Source organism: Otolemur garnettii, unplaced genomic scaffold (genome assembly GCF_000181295.1).
Source record: "Otolemur garnettii isolate 467f Iridium unplaced genomic scaffold, OtoGar3 scaffold00057, whole genome shotgun sequence".
Lineage (NCBI taxonomy): Eukaryota > Metazoa > Chordata > Mammalia > Primates > Galagidae > Otolemur > Otolemur garnettii.
The window spans coordinates 6,059,494-6,078,956 of NW_003852452.1; the positions used below are offsets into that span (position 1 = coordinate 6,059,494).

At 38.8% G+C, this 19,463-nt stretch overlaps 1 protein-coding gene across 1 annotated transcript in view; it reads right to left on the reverse strand.

Moving 5' to 3' along the window:
* ITPR2 (inositol 1,4,5-trisphosphate receptor type 2) overlaps nt 1–19,463 on the reverse strand; it is a 482,247-nt gene that overhangs the window by 123,509 nt on the left and 339,275 nt on the right. The window contains exons 44-45 of the mRNA XM_003792467.3: nt 16,188–16,283; nt 14,576–14,698 (exon numbers count right to left, since the gene is read on the reverse strand). Of these exons, the coding sequence (XP_003792515.1) occupies nt 14,576–14,698; nt 16,188–16,283 (219 nt within the window). The remainder of the gene's footprint in view (nt 1–14,575; nt 14,699–16,187; nt 16,284–19,463) is intronic.

Below are 19,463 nucleotides of genomic sequence, written 5' to 3' on the forward strand. Positions count from 1 at the left end.
TCCCTGCCCTAATGAGTGTCAGAAAGGCTGATGTGCCTCTCCTCTCAGCCAGGGCAACCTGAGCGTGAAGGCCTCAGCACCACTCTGAGCCCAGTGACATTTAATTAGAGCAGTCACTGTGATCCCAGCGTGCCTGTTCAGATGAGAACCAGAAAGCACCACACAGGGTGGGCCCAAGGCAAATCCCTGGTCTGGAAGAGACAGCTCTGCTTCTGCAAATGGGACCTTCTGAGTATTTCCTGTTTGCTCTTTATGGGCACCAGTCTGAGCTAACTCTGCTGAGCCCAGAGGAAAGCAAATCAATGTACGAGGAGCCTCAGGAAATCTGGGAGGGGTAGACATTTTAAACAACACACATGCACTCTCCACACTTCTTCTGAGGAGCAATTGCAATCTATTTAGGGTATAAAGTTGCTCAGAGTGACAGCAAGACTGCCTGTTGTAATGACACCATGTTTATCTCATTCTCCCCTCCCCCCAGGCTGCAGAACTGATATTTCACATTCATCCTGCTTAAGATAGGGATCAGAAGAGGACGGTCTGGCCCAGCTGATTTGAATCTGCTTCTCTCCCTCTAACCAGCGCTTTGGAGTGCATCTGCTTTTCAGGTAGCGAATGTCACAGCCTCCTCTGTTCACTGTGTGGGGCCCACACTCAGTGAGGACTGTCCGTGACCTGCTAAGTGCTGGGGTTGTGTTTACAGCTGCACCGTGTTGACTGAGTTTAGGGCCACTTACTTTGGGAGTCTTTGCTTTTATATCCCATTCCCTCAGACCTCTCCCTTTAACCTATTCTGTGGGTGTCTTGTCCTCCTCCTTTCCTTTGAAGTTGGGTAATACTCAAGGTTCCATTCTCGATCTTTTACTCCTCTTATTCCAACTGCTTTTCTTGGGAAATCTCATTTACATCCATGATTTCAAATAGCACCAATACACCAATGTCTCTGTCCATCTGTGTTCCAATCCTTCCTCTCCTTCCTAATAATCAACCACATACAATCAACTGTCTGTGGTACACCTCCAAGCCAATGTCCCACCAGTCCGTAGACACCAAAGGTCTAGCACCAAGCCACTTCCCTTTCCACTCCATCTCCAGGACTGCCATTGGCCCACCCAACACTATTCCTGGGAGCCAGATAAGACCTTCACATCCTTTTCACACTCGTTAAGCCATTTCGAGTCATTAAATCAGCTAAGATAAAGTGATGCTTGGACTTAGGGAAGGGCAGAGGTGATGGCTTCTCATTGCTGCTGGAATAAAGGCCAAAACCCTCAGCAAGATGTGCATGTCCTCCTGATCTGTCCCTCCCTATACCCTCTGCCTCATCTCTGCCCTCACCGTTCTGGTCATCTTATGCTTGTTTGGTCAGTACAGACCATACATATAAAACAGAGAGGGGCTCCAGATCCTCACTCTGCCCTATGGGGCCAATGCATATATGCCCAGGGAGGATAAAGTTAGGAGTATTTGTCTATTTTGGTATAAGCCATTTCCCTGTCCATAAACAGCAGAGGTTAATTTCTTTAATTTCTGAGAGGGGGATAAACAAGAAGGAAATAAGCAACAAATAGTTTAGATTGCTACAAGAAAGGTGGAAAGCAAAAAAGGAGAAGGAAGGGCAGGAAACGAGAAGCAGCCATCTCTGGGTCAGGTGATCAGGCTACGAGACAATTAGGGAAGGAAGCTGAGAGGACAAAGGTCTGGAGTAGCTTTTTTTGGAAGCTATGGTCTGCAGACAACTTGAATAGGAATATCAGGGATAGATGATAGGAAGTGGTTTGGGGCTCTACCCTAGACCTATTCAGAGTGTCTGTAACCGGGAATTTGATGCACACTATGATTTGAGACCCAGTGCTTCAGTCTGCAAATTTAATACATAGTGTTTCCCAAGTTCTGTATTGGATAGAAGTAGAAAACCACCCTTGCCCCCAGCTCAGGTTCTTCAGTTTCCCCTCTGACCTAGACCCCTGGATCTGTCTCATTCCAATTACGTCTGCCTTCTCTCCCCCTCGTCTGCTCCTGTTTGTCTTGATTCACTGGCACTCCTGATTCAAGCTTGATTCATTCATATTCTCAATCTAATGAATGAACACAAGCCTGCCCTGTCAACTGGCTAGTCAATTCTCATTTATGATAAGCCTTCTACTGTCCCTAGAACACTTAACTCACAGAACCGCTGCAGTGGAGGAAAGAACTTCCATTAGGGTTAGGCTTAGGGTCTAGCACGGCCTTCTTCAGCCTGTTAGAAACTCCATGGGTATGTCTCCCCGTGTGTATGGGGTGTGTTACACTCATACACAAATTGGATTAAACATTATAAATACGAACATAAAAAACGTTTAAAAGTAAATAACCCATCAGTTCTTACGAAGATGTTTTAAATGTGGGACACAGGAATCTTTCCGACTATGACAAATATAAAAATCGTCTACACCAGTGTTTGGCAAAATACATAAAGCTTCTGGGTGAAATCTGGTCTGCCAATCATTTTTAAAAATAAAGTTTTATTTGAACACAGCAAGGCTCTTTTGTTTACATGAATCTATGGCTGTTTTTGGCAGAGCTGAGTATTTGCAACAGAAACAGCGCAACCTGAAAAGCCTACAAATCCCCGACAAAGTAACATAAACTCATAAACAGCATAAAGATGCAATTCTAGAAGGTATATTTTGAAGTTGCCAATTTTGTATCTCTAAAATAAATCTTATTTCATTGATAGCATAAATCCTGATGAGGGACTTTCCAGAATTTTCCCCTACTATATAATTTCAGATAATCACTTGGTTGTGGCATAACAGGGACTTTTTTGGTCTGGCTGAGGACAACTATTTCCTTTTAGGAGGACTGTTTTTTGGTTGTTTTTTTTTTAGCACAACAGTTTATCTTCTGATATTATTTTGTCACAGCAATCTGCCACTTTGCTGTGCCCCTGTAGGTAATTCTGAGACTCCAAATGCACCAACAGCCACAAAACCCAAAGGCTGAGCAATCTTGCTACATATGAAGTAAGACTGACATACCCACAATGGTTCTCGGGGCCATTACTTCAGGAAGAGCTATTTTCATACATTACTTTAAAATTCTATTTGGATCCCTCTATCCAGGCTTTCCAAACTACCTTATACTGCCTCAATGTGTCTTCAGGACACAGCGCCAGTTAGCATTAAACTCTCTTCATTTATGTTCAAGCTGGAAAAACAAGTGAATCAACAAACATTGCAGGTAGAACTCTGCAAACATACACAGAAACATGTATATTCAGAATATTACTTCATGATTTCACATAAGTGTTATTATATTGGCTTATGTGTTTACTAATTATGCTTTCTCATGGGCTCATTTACAATTGATTTATCTTTAAAGACTTGCTTCATAACATCAGGGTATAAATTAGTAAATGAATAAAGTATGGTCATTAAACAATCCTTTTAAGACTTTCAATAATGCTTTTGGTTTGGTGAATATTTTCTAAAGCAGACTTGGGTGCTATTTGTCCTTGCATTAACTTTGTTCAGCATTTTCCAAGATCATTAATGTCTCATTCATTTTATGGCAACGTAAGGAAGACCTAAGAACTCTAAGAAATGATTTAGCAGCAGTATATGCTATGTTACCTTTCAATAAATATTTCTATGAATTATTTTGAGGTACTTGAAGTCCTCTGCAGTCTGGTAAGACTTGGTCCTCTGTAGCTACCTCTCACGGGTACACCATACTGCTCCTCCCTCACTGTAAGGACCCGGAGAACTTAACTTACACATACACAGCATGTGAATACAGCCCTGCCTCTGAGCATTATTTTCCCAGTGATGGAAAGCCTTCCACTTCCTCTCCCGTCTCTGCTTATCTCATTTTTTTTAAGAGTCAGGGTCTTGCTCTGTGGCCCAGGCTGGAGTGCACTGGTGTCATCTTAGCTGGCTGCAACCTATCAGCTATCCTCCCACCTCAACCCCCACAACAGCTGGAACTACAGGTGCATGCCACTGAGCCTGCTTAATTGTTTTATTATTATTATTTTTTTCTGTAGAGATAGTGTCTTGCTACATTGCCTAGGCTGGTCTTAAACTCCTGGCCTCAAGTGATCCTCCTGCCTCAGCTTCCCAAAGGATTAGGGTCGCATGAACAAGCTACCACACCTAGACCACTTACCTCAGTCTTATCAACCCATAAGACTGATCTAAAATGTAAGCCTTTCCACAAAGCATTATACAGTAGCTCCAGCCAATGTTACCCTACGTCCTTTCTAATTATCTATAGCACCCATTGACTATAACAGTCACTCATTTACTCAATCAACCAAAAGTATTTATTGTACCAAACACAGTGCTATGTATTGGGTGACATTTATGAATAAAACGGAGTTTGGAGCCTCAAACAAGTAAACAGACCACAAAAATTCAGTAATAACTATGTTACCATTGCAGTGAACACAGTGTGAGATGGGAATATACCCATCACATAGAGGGTGTTGGGAGAGGCATCAACCCAGATCCGGGTAGGGTAATGTTAAGGAGCTCAGGTTCTAGAGTCTGAGTGTCTGGTTTTGTGTCTAAGTTGTACAGATGGTGAGAAAATCATGATTTCCATTATGGATATGGCTAAGTGTGAGGTGCTTAAAGAAATGTCCAAATGCAGATCTTGCGCAAACAGTTGGAGGTATCAGTCTGGTGTTCAGAAGAGAGGCCCACACTGAAGATACAAATTGGGAATTTTTATTGGTACAGCTGATATTTACAGTCACGCGACAGAATGAGCCAATCTAGGGAGTGACCATTCATTAAGACAAGACACTACAACCCTCTGACTAGAACGCTGCCAACAGAAGCACGAGAGAGAACTAGGAACCAAGGAAGGAAAATAAAAAGACCCAGAGCCTGTGCTGTGTAGAAACTACACAAAGAAGCAATTTCACGGAAAAGAAACTCTCCAAGTGCGTCAAATGTTAGTAACTCAGTCAAGTATAATGTGCAATGAGGACAACTCTAAGATTTGTCGAAGTTTATCAAGGTGGTAGTGACTGGTGGCCTCACCAAGAGCTGTTTTGGTGGCATGGTGAGAATAAGACCCTGGCAAAAACAGGTTACAGAGAGAATAAGAAGAGAGGAATTGGAGATAGAAACCATGTGCCATCTTTCAAGATGTTTTGCTATAAAAGGAAGCAGAGTTATGGGCTACTGGGCTGGATGTTTTTTAAAGAAGCAGATTTGCATGCTTCAATGCTGAGTGAATGACCCAGTGACTGAGGACAGCGAGAAACCGATGTCTCTCTCTGTTCCTCTGCCCCTCTCTGGTTCATTCTCCCCCGCCCTCTTTCTGGCTCTTCCCCACTTATTTACCCAATCACTTGCAATGTGATTGTCTTTGTGCCTCCCTCCTTTAATGAAAGGTATACCCCAGGAGGACAGAGGCTCTGTCTCATTTCCCTACCCCACACTCAACTGATGTCTACAGAACATACATATGTCCACAGAGAAGTGGTTCTCAACCTTCCTAATGCTGTGATGTATTTTCATTATTACAAAGGGGTTGCAACCCAAGGTTGAGAACCGCTGCCACAGAGGAACAAAAAATATGCCTAAAAAGGAGATATCTGACAAGGATATAAGCTCAATGAGGGGAGGGATTTGGGTCTGTCTCCTTACTCTTTGATCCCAGCACTGAGAACAGCGGGTTTTTCACATGCCTGGACGGTTAGAATAAGTCTGTTTACTACAATTTAATATGATAATCTCTTGATGATATAAAAGAGTTTTTTCCATTTGAATTCACATATTGGAAAAGTCCTACTTTATAAAAGTCTTTCTATGAAGTGAACTTAGTATCTCTTTCCACAATGACTGTTGGGTTAAACACACTTCACAGTTAATTATATTCTCAACTGTACCTCAGAAGGCTTGATCATTACCCCTGAGAACTGAAAAACAGCCACGTCCATTATTTTATCTGGTATATTCTGCGAAACTCTCTTAGAAATCATAGTGAACTGTGTTGTACTATGCCCTTGTATAAATTTCTTTTAGAATTAAATACTAGTGTAAAGTTGGGCATTAATAAATAATATAGTTATTAATTATATTCTTGGTTCCCAAGAAGCTCAGAGCTACCAATGACTGATAAACATTAAGAATATTAGCTAAGACCCGTAGTATACTTAGAACCCCTTTCCTTTTCAAGTCTCCTGATAATATATCCTAACAGTCTAATTATACGTGTGCATTTCTTGTTCAGCCTTAAATTCCTCTTGTAAGTTGACAAGGTATAAATGAATAGACACGTATTAGTTATTCCATTGCATTATTTCAAACATAATCTCATCCAGTTAAAGAGCAATCAAGTCTTACTACCTCTGCATATATATTTCAGAAAGTTTACTTTGCAAAGGTAGCTAACGGAAACCTATCATATTTTCATAGATTGAAAAGCTGAAGACAGAGAAGCTGAGTGACATAAATAGTTCAAATAGAACATACAGGGTGCAAGGGTGAATAACAGCTGAGCTGTCTGCACCATATTCTAACATTCTAGCCTCTGTGAGTGGGAACCTCCAGCTGTGTTTTCTGCTTTCTGTACTATGAGCAATAACAAAGATGAAGTAATTGCAAGTTAGTTAAAACTCTTCAAAGATATTAGAGATGGAAGTTATGTATCCAATTACAAACCCTTCCTTCTGCTTCTACAAATGAAGTAAATGAAGCCATGCTGATTACTACATATTAGCATGAGAAAACAGAAGCCGCAAAGAGGTGTACAGCAAAATCTCTAAGGAAAACACTGTAAATAGTCTGAGTGATCTATACATTTCACATGATTTCAGGATAAATTTAGCTGTTTAGAGTAATTTATATGCATATCCCTTAAAATGAATCTAGTTCAAGCAATTATAGTTATGAAATAGGATTTTTTTTTTTTTTTTTGGAGATACTTGTTCTGTTGCTAGAATGCAGTGGCACAATCTTAGCTCACTGCAGCCTCAAATGCCTGGGCTTAAACAGTCCTCCTACCTCAGCCTCCTGAGTAACTAGGACTACATACACATGTGTGCCACCAGGCTTGGCTAATTTTTAAATATTTTGTATAGGCAAGATCTTGCTGTTTCCCAGCCTGCTCTCAAACTTCTGGCCTCAAACAATCTTCCGGCTGCAGTCTCCCAAAGTGCTAGGATTACGGGTGTAAGACACCAACCTGGCAGAAATAGAATTTTTAAAGAAAAAAATGGATTGAGACTATCAGGACATTGAGACTATCAGGACTTCTAGAAAATTTCTTCAGCATGACATAAGGAATCCCAGACCTTAAAACACCATGGTCATTCCTATCGCCCGCCCCCTCTCTTTCTCACTCCCTCTCCGGAAGTTAAGGAAGAGATACACATATTGGCTTTGGTTAGGGATCGGGATCCCTGACAGTCTAAGGTTCTAAAATATGCTAGGAAATGCTATGCACTTTCCCTTTGGAAGGGGGGTCATAAAAGCCCTTCCTGATACCTCTAGCTCCTCCAATAAACTTTGAATTTAATGGATATAGTTGAAGTCAGAGCAAATAGAAGTCACAGCCACAGCCACACAGCCTTCTACATTGCCAAAATGTTGCTCTAGTAATTACGTCACTCAGAGATAAATACATAACTAACATACATGGTATGTTAAGCCAAAGAATAATTGGCTCCACTAAACCTGTCTTCATGATTCTTACACCAAACTCACAACTAGGAAGTCCAATTTCAACCCATTTCCCAGATTTCATGTTTTATTGTCCCCATTAATGATGAATTTGAGAGGTCATTTAAATGGCCATAACCCAAAGAGTCCTGGTTGCTTAATGAAAAATAGGTAAGTGCCTATTAGAAGCATTAAATCTATTATACCTAGGCACTTTTTCTCAGTATGTTTTTCTTTGTGGAAAGTTTCTTTTTTTAAATGAGGCTCACGGCTGCCCAGATTTTGTGGCTAATTAAGTAGCCAAGACCCACCTACATGAAACCATTAAAGAATAATCCTAGGATACTATATACCGTAAGCTAGTATAAAATTGTATGTGTGGTTTTGGGTAAACATAACAAATGTAAGAATTCAAAACAAAGAAAAGATCATTTGTTGGTTGGAATTTATCTAGAAAATGGGGTAGTTAAGTCTCAATTTGGATTTTAAAGGAAATAAGGTCATACTAAAATGATTTTTAATAATAGGAGGATAAAATGATGGCATCAAGATGGCTGATGAAATGTGGCATCATGAACAAAAATAAGAAAAGTACCTTGCAGGAGAGAAGATGTTATAGGGCCCAGTATATATAGAGTCTAATGACAAGACTGGCAAAGAATGATCTATAAAACTAAAAAGAAAGTGAATAGCAGTTGAATGAGATGCCTGACTGCCAGAATGCCGATATCAGCTTTGTAGAATTCTCTTAATATTAATCTTATATAGTGCCCATATTACATAAAATATTATCAGTATGCACACATTTTTGCAAGAAATCATTTCCTTAAACTCTTCTTGGGTGTCTACTGTATTCTAGGCACTGTACTTGGCATGGGAACAGAGAAAAATAAAAAACATTTTACACGTATCTGTGCATAAGGAATTCATACTCCAGTAGCAGAAAGGACCACCACCTTAGATCACGGTATTGATGATAAAAGGACAGTATCTTTATACAGATTTTAATTATAATACTCATACTATACAATACCAAAGCTTTAGAATATATTGTTTCCTAGTCATCATTCATTCATTCTTCATTTATTCACCCATTTGTGCAAGATTTATCAAATGCCTACTGCAGTTACCAATAAGTTTACTCAATTCAAAATTGTCGTTCATTTCACACAAAGATATAATGCTACAAAAGATCCCTATCACTATTACCAAAAGAAGTTCCTCTCTGAAATACCAATTGTGCATTTTTGCAGAAGCTGTTTCCTCTGCCTAAAATGTCTTCTCCCACCATTCTAGGCTTCAAGATTCAGTTCAAGTGTCATCTCTTCCATGAAGCCTCTCCTGCCTTCTAGAGGAAGTGCATTTTGTATAAACCTCCATTGTAATACAACTACGTTAATTATAATGATTTTTCTGTCTCCCTCTTCCCCTTATATACACCTCACCATAAGCTTCTTTAGTCACCTTTCCATCTTAGCAACTAGCATAACTTACGAAGTGATCAATAAATGGCGCTGGAATGACTGGCTTATAAAAATGCAGCTGAGGTGTGTTACGTGCGCTTAGTATAATATTCAAGTACCAACGGCTGGTTTGGGGGTGAGTGAGAGGTCAAACTACCCACATCTTTGTTTGCCCCTTTAAACATGCCAGGCTCATGGCTACTTTCAAGCCACTGGGATGTTAGCCTGAAATCTCCCTCCCCCAATTTCATACTGCTGGCTTTTGTTTTTTCACTTAGATCTGGCTTCAATTTCAGCCCCTCAAAGAAAACTCTCTAAATCAACCAATTTCTGGGAGCCTCCAGTTTCTTTCTTTCCCCACACCCTCTTCTCATTCACTGCCATCTCTCTCATTTGTCTGCTCTTCATGCTCCCGGCCAGAATGTGAATTCCCTGAGCTGACCTGCTGTTGATCTTCTCTGCTGCTGTGTTCCAGCACCTGGCACAGTGCCTGGCATCTAGGAAGCACTCTATGCATCTATGCAGTGGAATGAATGAATGAGTGAGGAATTCACCTCGCTTACTGTGTAAGTGGAAAACTGAAGTCTCGAGGGCTGAATTCAGCATGCCAGCGAGTTTTGTTTGGCCTGCTCAGTGTTTTTAAAAATCTTGAATGAGTTGCCAACATTTAAGTTAGAAGATTCCAAATTTTAAAAAAATTTCAAAATTCACGCATCTTTTGAAATATTGGGGGAAGTGGAAATCTAGTTCCTGTCATTCCAATTTTCCAGTCAGCAGAAATGAGTAATGGTTCCTTGCTTTGAAAGAGGGACATCAGACTATCCCAGTCCCAACTGCACCCAGATCACTCATTCACGTTCCTTGTCTGGCTGTGAAGGTGGTTTGGATTTTGGCTCCATTTCTTCTACTAAAGCTTTTCTCTGTGGCCCAAGCTTTATATCACCCTCATATAATTCCTATAAACACTGTCCTAATGGGTCTGTAGGAATTTGCTGTTAAATCTTGGAATGTGTCTTTGGAGAAGAATTAGATCAGAACTGAATTTCTTATTATTTCTGCATTATAATGTGGAAAGATTATAGAATTAAACACCAAAACTAAACTCATTACACACTAGAAGAAAATTTAGGGAAGTGCTTAACCAGTCTCAAGGTAGTGAAAGAAAATTATCATTAAAACATTAAAAGCCAAAGAAAGAAGTAGATATAACTAATATAACTGATGAAGAGTTATTATTCTTAGATAAAATTCATTCAGTAAGAAAAAATGAACACCAAGAGAAGAAGGGATAAATACATTTTCCACTAATTCACAGAAGAAATATAAATGACTACAGAACACATCATAAGATGGTCCATTTTGCTAGTAATCCAAAAGATATGAAACAGAACACGATTCTCCTTTCATTTAGCATTCATTAATTCATTCAACAAACATTTGTTGAGCAATCATTATTTCCAAACACTATCATTTTGGCAATGATCTTTTTTAAAATAGTAATAATTTTTGGATTCAGTAAGATAAGTACCATTATAAACTGTGGAAAACAATTTAACAATATACCTCAAGAGCCATAAAACAGTCACTACCCTGTGGCCTGGTAATTAAACTTCTTGGAATTTATCCTAGGGAACTAATCAGTGTGGCAGACAAAGATTAATGTAAGAGGATGTTAATCATACCGTAATTTATAATATCAAATATATTAGAAACCTAAATGTCTAACAATAAGGAGTGATTAAATAAATTATGGTACATTCAAATGATGAACAATTACGCAGACATTAAAATTATATTTTTGAAGACCATTTAGTGATATGGGAAAGTGCTCATAAAATTCTTTCAAGCCTGTATTTTGAAGAGTCTTGTATAACCAATTAAAATGATCCATTCTTTCTGGCCTTATGATCCAGGAGCTATTTTTGCTTTCCACAGCTTGCTGTCTAATACTTCTTCGCACTCTGCAAAGCATGTAACATTTCTCCGTACAATTCTAACTCCAGGTAGGCATTAAATGAAGGGTCTCATACAGAAAGACAGAAATTGCTACATGAGACCACAGAAACAATATGGCTTCACATATGCTAAACATACACAGTCACGAACACTGCTCTAGACTGTGGGCAGTCATTGTTCCACAGATAGCAGGAATAAAGAGGAGAAGGAATAGGAAGAACCCAGAATATAAAAGAACAAGACCAGAGCAGAGAGATGGGGCAGAGAGGCAGAAGGATGGTGTGCAGAAGACACAGATTAAAAAGAACGCTTGGCTGAATTTTAAGGAAATTCTCAGCTGACACCATAGTATTAGAAGTTAAGAAATTCCCTTTTTGATGTATTTATAGTTTTATGTAGATCAGACAAGACGCTTACAAGAAGCATTATTTGTTTCTTGTAACACTAACCACAGGAAGGGCCGAAAGGGATGTCATGGTAGGAAAAGCAGAACTACCTCACTACCATGAAAAGAAAACAACAAAAATTGAAAGTCTGAGTGCACCAGAATAACCTGTCTGTACACAAGATGATTATAGTAAAACAAGGAAGAAGCTGCCTCTTGGTTTTGGAATTACTGAACTGTGCAAAGGCAGAAACCTATCTGCACAGTCATTTGCGTTTAGGAGCCCAGTGATTCCACATCCACAATAAAAAGAGTGAAAACTGGACTTGGTCAAACCACTGTACACAACTACATGGCCACTTCTAAGCAAAGCTTGCAACCACCGCTTGTTCGCATTTGTACCTTGGTGTGCGAGCTATTTAGATAATGTGTCCATAAGGAACTTGGCAGCCACAGTTGGCCTCCCAAGAAACCAAATGCATATAATATCCCAACCTAGAGAAAGCCAGAAGAGGCACTTGGAGAAAGATCAACACAACACGGTGACATCTGATAATTTTTCATGAACAATTGGTGGAGGAGAGTCACCCCACAAAGAATACTTCTATAAACAGCAAGGTGACAATTCTTATGCCACTATAATAAAATAAGCTGACAGTTGTTTAACTCCACACTGTCACTTACATACAATGGGTCCACATATTTTTCTGTTCCTATACCACCTTTGAGTTCAAAAAGAGACCCATATGGACATGCATTTCCTAAAAACTCTTACAATTTAATCACAAGGCTTAAAGCATTCAGTAATTCAGAATTTCCTTCTTCCCTTTACTCAGCCTGATCTTGGTTCTCTCTCCTGAAGGCTGGATTTGTTTATGTATCTCTATGTTGTCCCTTCACTGCCTTGCAAACTATTGCTTTTCCAGGATTTTGATTTGGGGAGTTTAAAAAGCCTCTATACATCCACTCAAGCTTTTTTCACCTCCATGGTCTTCTCTGCTTTTCAATACTTCTGAATTCCCCTTCCTTCCACGCTCTTCTTTGAGTACATCTGTTCTTGTCTTTAGCACTTTAACCAACTCAAATCCAACAGAATGCCATCTTCATTTCTAACTTCCTTCATATCCAGGCTACTTTATTTCCTTTTTTATGTCATCTTTCCATCTGTGACCAGCTCTTACGTTCTTTATCCTCTTTCACCTTTCTTCTCAACATGCAGTTTAGCCTTTTTAAAAATTGGCATTCTCTGCTCTTATACCTAGTCTGCTTAAAAGTGAACTGACCTCACATAGGTCTTTTCTTGACCTTGACATCTGCATTGTCACTCTTTATGTACTGGGGATCTGGGATTGGCTTTTTAAAATTTCTCCACGAACATGGGTGTGATCGGGACTCAAAACATCTGCCACTCTGCTGGCTCCGGAGCAAGTTCAGCTGATCTGGTTGTTCATTTCCCACTTAACAACTGCACGGTCAGGCTTTGTTCATGGAGCTGCTCACGTGGACGGGAGCAATGACCTCCCCAGACAGAGTGAAGACCAGCTTTCACCCAAGGAAACAGAAGTGGCTCTATTCCCCTAATTCCTTCTTCTCAAGCTCATTACTGCTCATTCTACTCCAGTCTTCCTTGTCTTCTCCCCTACCGAAGCCACAGCTTCTAAAGTTCTCTTTGACCCTCTACACATACTGTGTCACCACATTTCTGTGTTCATTCTGGTAGCCAATACGATTTTAACTCTCAGCCTGGGAGTTCTTTCTCTCCACTCACATTCAATCTCTGGTCACTTCTCTTCTAGCTTGGCTCAATTCTTGTCATCTGATGTCTCTTTCTCTCTAAAATGACCCCTTTTCCACATCCTAAATTTTCTGCTTCCTTCAACCTGTCCTTCCTCTTGGCTTTTTAGTTCCTTAATACCTGAAATGCTCTTCTTTGTAGCTCTAACTCAGTGGCCCTTACCTCTTTCTGTTACATACATCATTTCAACAGACTATGAGAAACCTTAAAAATCTTCTCAATGAGTCAACTATATTATAAAACAGTAGTTTATAACTTTTAGAATCTGACTCCTTCCCAGAAACTTTTGTAAAAATTGCACTCACGTTCACATACATTAGAAAGTGATATAAAGAGTAAAGGAGGGCATAAGAAAGCTCTAAACGGCCTCCTTTAAAAAGAAATCTACTCAGAATCTGACTTTATAGCTATCAATGATGATAAACATTTACAACTGTTTACTTCTAAACAAATCTGCATTAGAAGATGCAAATTTAGGGGCGGTGCCTGTGGCTCAGTGGGTAGGGCACCAGCCCCATATACCGAGAGTGGCGGGTTCAAACCCAGCCCCGGCCAAACTGCAATAAAAACTAGCCAGGCATTATGGCAGGTGCCTGTGGTCCCAGCTACGCAGGAGGCTGAGGCAGGAGAATCGCCTAAGCCCAAGAGCTGGAGGTTGCTGTAAGCTGTGACACTACAGCACTCTACCGAAGGTGACATACTGAGACTCTGTCTCTACAAAGATGCAAATTTAAAGTTGATCTTCATGTTTAAGGAATTAAATTTACTGAATAATACTCAACAGGTACCTGTTTTTGTGAATTATAAAATGGAGATAAATCCTCTAAGAAAATGTAAAATGTAGCCTCATCTTTGTTAGAAGACCACTGGAAACCAATTAGAGGCTGCCACTTTGAGGCTTCTGCAAAAAGCGTGTCAATTTATTATTCAAGGAGGTCAGAGGCTGCCTGCCAGCTCTGTCCTGATGTGAGCTGGGGAACCCCTTCCTCCATGCTTCCTTCCCTGTAGCCTCTCCTCCTGTCTCCTTGGGGACTTCTGTTTGCTGGCAAGGTTTGCATACTGCTCAGGCTCTGACAAACATCTGCCTCTTCCCTGCAGGCCTCACAGTTCTGGGTGCCAAGTATGATTTTCTTGTGCCCTGTCCCCCTAGCAGTCTCTGAAGTATATAATCAGGCATCCTGGGAGTTGGCTCCTCTCTTTAGCTCAAACATAGGACAGCAAGTGCTGAATAAATAAAGGGACCAGAACTTGAAAATAGCACAATAAGCCATGGACACAACACGTGACCAAAATAAAATAAAGATATAAAATGTGACACCTGATGGGCCAGAATATAGATATTGTGTCCGACATCTTTTGGAGAAACACCGTCATCTCCGCCCTCATCATCCCCATGATCACACTCCAATCCTTGGTTGTAGGCATTCTTCATCACATCCACCTATTGACGAAAACAAAAAGGGTTTGAAATGCCACAACAACATCCATTTTAACGTGTTTATAAATTATAATTAAACACTGGGACACTTCACGAGACTCCAAAGTACAGAAGTACTCTAAATGAAAATGCCCTTGAAAACCATCTTTGTTGATATGAACATGTTAGAATTTTCCTGCAATATTCCATTGTTTTCCTTGGGAAATTTGGCTTTGATTTTTGAATGTTGATAGTGCCAAAGATCCCATGAATTAGGAGAAGATGGAAGAACCCGGCTCAGATTTAATTATTTATTACAGGCCCACTGGGTAATAGGGAGACATGGTGCTGGATGCTGAACTGGGTACTAAGGATCCAGCAGTGGACAAGACAACGTATCTCCCCACAGGGAACTTACTCTCCAATAAAAGACTCAGTAGATAAAGGGAAAAACACAACAGAGTAGTTAGTCCTGGGGTAAAGCGAAGTGTGAGGCTCGTACAAAGCCCAGAACAGGTGCACCTAACACAGGCAAGAGGCTGAGGGTGGACCACAAGGAGGTGGTAGATAAGGAGGTAACGTGTGGTCTTCCCAGCAAACAGTATGTTCAAAGGCCTATTGTGTAATACTGTTGTTGAACACATACATAATTCATTGCCCCATTTAACCACAGCATAGGGCATCTGTTGCTCCTCTTAACCCACTGCCTAGAGATCTAACCTCTTATTAAATATATGTTTAAATCAAACTACATCTTTTCTCTCTCCTTATCTGCCCTTCTTGAGTCTATCCTTTACCAGTAAAGTGAAAGCAAGAAAGTATGATGCCAGCCTTCCACAGGATTTCCCAACAGCACCAACAATGGCTCTGATGAGAGTGGGACTTAGTTACTGGGGCACGGAGCTATATGGTTTGAGTTTGTCCTCAATGATCTTGAAACCCAGTGCTTCTAAAATATGCCTACATTTATTCATAATTTGCATGTTATGAGGAACAAAGAAAATATAATTTCCACCCTAGGCAGACCCACTAACGATCTGTGTGGAATCTCTACCAAGGCTCTTCACAATCTCCTCTAGGCCAGGCATTCTACAACATTCCACTGACAAGAATGATTACAAACAATATGGGTTTTATTTTTGTTTTTCAGTAAGCGGTATAAATAAAATCTTTGAAGGGTATGGTTATTTTTTTTACATACCTTCCTCATATATGCCAATAAACTATGAAATTAAAGCTGACTTTTTTTCTAGCAAGACACATTTGCATATAGTTTAGTAGACTGTGACAATTTGGTTAAGAAAAGGGCTTGGAGTGGGTACAATTACTAAAGCCATAAGTCCGTCTGCCATCCCAGGCCCTTCAGAGGTCATTCATGATGCTAGGTCACGGTGTTCCATTACGCCTCGGGAGAGCAGGGAAAGTCACCAGACTTTTTTTCTGATGTGTGTAAGGTGAAATTGTCCCTTTTAGGCTACACATTGTTAACACAGCTTTTTAAAAGATTTCTTACCAATTCCCTGGGTCTCATGTTAAAAAGAATTCTTTCTGCATTCTCGCTGTCGTGTCTGCTTTCCATAATGGCCAGCAAAAGCTTGGAGGCGTTGTTCTAGAGACACAGATTGAGTTAATGCACATCCAAAGTCTATTTCATGGATTATTGATCCCCTGCATTTGTTTTAATTGAGATTACCAGGGCTATTTTTTCTTTAATCAAAAAATTAAAAAATGTCAATTTCTTTTGTCTTAACATCTTAAAACAGAATTTTTAACACATTGCCAATGCAAAATAAAATTAATAAATCGTGAGGGACACGTTACAAGGGATATTTTAAATATTGATGAAAAGGTGCTTTAAGTGCGAAGTTGACTCACCACATAGTACACTAAAGTATAATCATATTTTCCTTCACTGTTTCCTAAATAGGCATTTCTGTGATGACATCTTTACAAGAAAATAAGGTGAACAAATACCGATGATATATTTTACAGAGATGGGAAATAATTTAAAGAATTTTGCAAAATTGTTAAGATGAAATATTAATATATACTAGCAAATCAAACATTTAAATGAATCTGAACAATAATTAGAAGTAATCTATAACATTCTAAATTCATGAGTCAGAAATATGAATTGGCAACATACCAAAAAAGTAAAGTTCCAGGATTCATGGAGATCTAAAGTGTTTAGAGAAATCTGCACAGATCTCCGCAGAATTCCAAGCTATTAAATAAAACCTTGGTATCACTAATGCATGCTCTTTAATGAGCAATGCTTAGTAGGCCCTCAGAGTGCTATTGGAAATGCAGTATTTTTTTTTTATCCAATCTTCTTTTTCATACTATGTTAGAAGAATAGACATCTTGTAAATGACCTACTGAAATATGAATCAATTTGAAAGTACAAGAGTCTATATATACTAAAAAATCAAATGGAAATGTCAGTGTTAGTAGGGGATTTTCTTCCAAAGGAAATCGATCTTAAAAAAAAAAAAAAAAAAAAAAAACCTCCCTATCTATTTAAAAATTAAACACATCATATTCACAACTCACTTATGCAAATAAAAATAAAAAGGCAAGGACAAGATATATTAACATACACAAAAATTCACAGAATCTTCCATTAAATGAGTATACTACAGTGTTAAGTATGCTTAAAATTATGAGTTAGCAATCAAATTCAGTAGTGACTGTTATAAAACTTTGACATTTTTAATGTCATCTCTATGATGTTACAGAGAATTTATTATTTAAAGCACCCTACTCATCAAAGCCCCTCAATTTTGCCAGTATGTATGTTAGTTTGTCTTATAAACACTGTTCTTATATTAGCACTATGTACAAGATCTCATAGATTGTTTAGAAAGGTACACTCATCTCATTTATTAAGTAAAAAATTATACTTAAAATATTTCAAGTCAAGTCCATACAACATTTGGTATTGCAGATACACTGTGATTTATCCAACTTGCCATATTTTTAAAAGGTATAAATTTTACTTATTAAAATAAACATTTAAATAATCTTTTTTTAAAAGCATTTTTATTTAAATAGCTGAGAATTTCTTTGTGCTATTATTAAGTTATACCCCATCATTTAATTTTTTCACATATGTTTGGATTTGTAAATAATCTGGTGAGTCATTTGGTTATTTGCTCCATTAAGTTATATTAATTTAAAATGAGATTTAAAGATATAATCTTTAGCTGGGCATAGTGGCTCACGCCTGTAATTCTAGCACTCTAGGCAACTGAAGTGGGTGGATTGCCTGAGCTCAGAGGTTTGAGACTAGCCTGAGCCAGAGCAAGACCCAGTCTCTAAAAATAGCCGAGCATTGTGGCGGGTACCTGTAATTCTAGCTACTTGGGAGGCCAAGGCAAGAGAATTGCTTGAGGCTAAGAGTCTGAGGTTGGTATGAGCTATGATACCATAGCACTCTATCGGGGGCAACAAAGTGAGACCATCTCAAAAAAAAAAAAAAAAAGATAGAGCAGTGCCTGTGGCTCAAAGGAGTAGGGCCCTGGCCCAAAATGCCGGAGGTGGGGGGTTTAAACCCAGTCCTAACCAAAAGAAAACCCCCCCTGCAAAATAAATAAATAAATAATCTTTAAATGAATGAAGCCTTCAAAAAGCCAAAGATCAAGGCCTCTAGATGTTGTTGTTTTTATAAATTAAGACTAAAGATGAATTTAAGATAAAATAACAAAAGTTTTTCTAATTAGTCAAATTAAGCTGCCTATTCGCCTGGGCAAGTGGTTTCAGTAACTGAATCCTGATGCTAATGAGCAAACAGCACAAGTACAGTCTCCATAAGGATCACCATCATTCTAATCTAGGAACAGAAAGATCCAAGGAAAATACACATTGTAAATAAAAACACTCAAAAATTAAAAACTCTTCCCTCCTACTAAAGGAAGGCCCTTAGCACAGTCTTTACATAAAGACATAAAAGAAATATAAAAAATATCATTCTTTTTCGCCGAAAGTTTACCCATGCGAAGTTAAACTTAAATTATATATTCTCTACAATATTGCATATACTTGCCTTGATAGACAAATTGTATTTAACCAATGACTTTTTTTTACCAGCTTAATACTAAACACAATAATATGGTCTTCAATAATTCATCTCCATTGAATATCATGCCTTAGCGTTTGAGATTTGTATAGTTTCTTGTATATTCATTTGTCTATTTCCATTTGAAGTAAAATAACTATTTTAAAATGCCATTGTGTTGAAACACATTCTTCTTAGTAAAGTATCACAGGATTGGAAAAGCAAGTATCCAATGTACTCAATACTAATATGAAGCCAGTAGATGATCTAATACACACCCGCATAAGAGAAAAACTCAATTCAATTTAAGTTGGGGGGGAAAAGAGAAAGGAAAGGGGGGAGGAAGGAGGGGATCAGTGTGCTCCCACCTAATATGCACAAGGTAAGGGTACAGGGGACACCTCCTTGGTGTGGGACACAACTTCACAACAGGGACTTTGCTGTAACAAATGCAAACATTGTCATCTAATCATTTGTACCCTCATATTCATCTGAAATTTTAAAAAAGTGAAAAAATTTTAATGTAAAAGAGAACAACTTTTAGAAAGTAGAGAGTCATGAAACTAAAATGCAGCAATCCTTTGACTTTTTCTAATTAATTGTGATTTGCTAAATGGAATTCTGTAGTCAAGGTGCTTTAAAAAATGTACAGCATAGTAAATGCTCAGCTCCGTCTGCTTCTCTGGATAGTGAAAAATATAAAATGAAAACAAAGGGGATGGGGGGGAACAA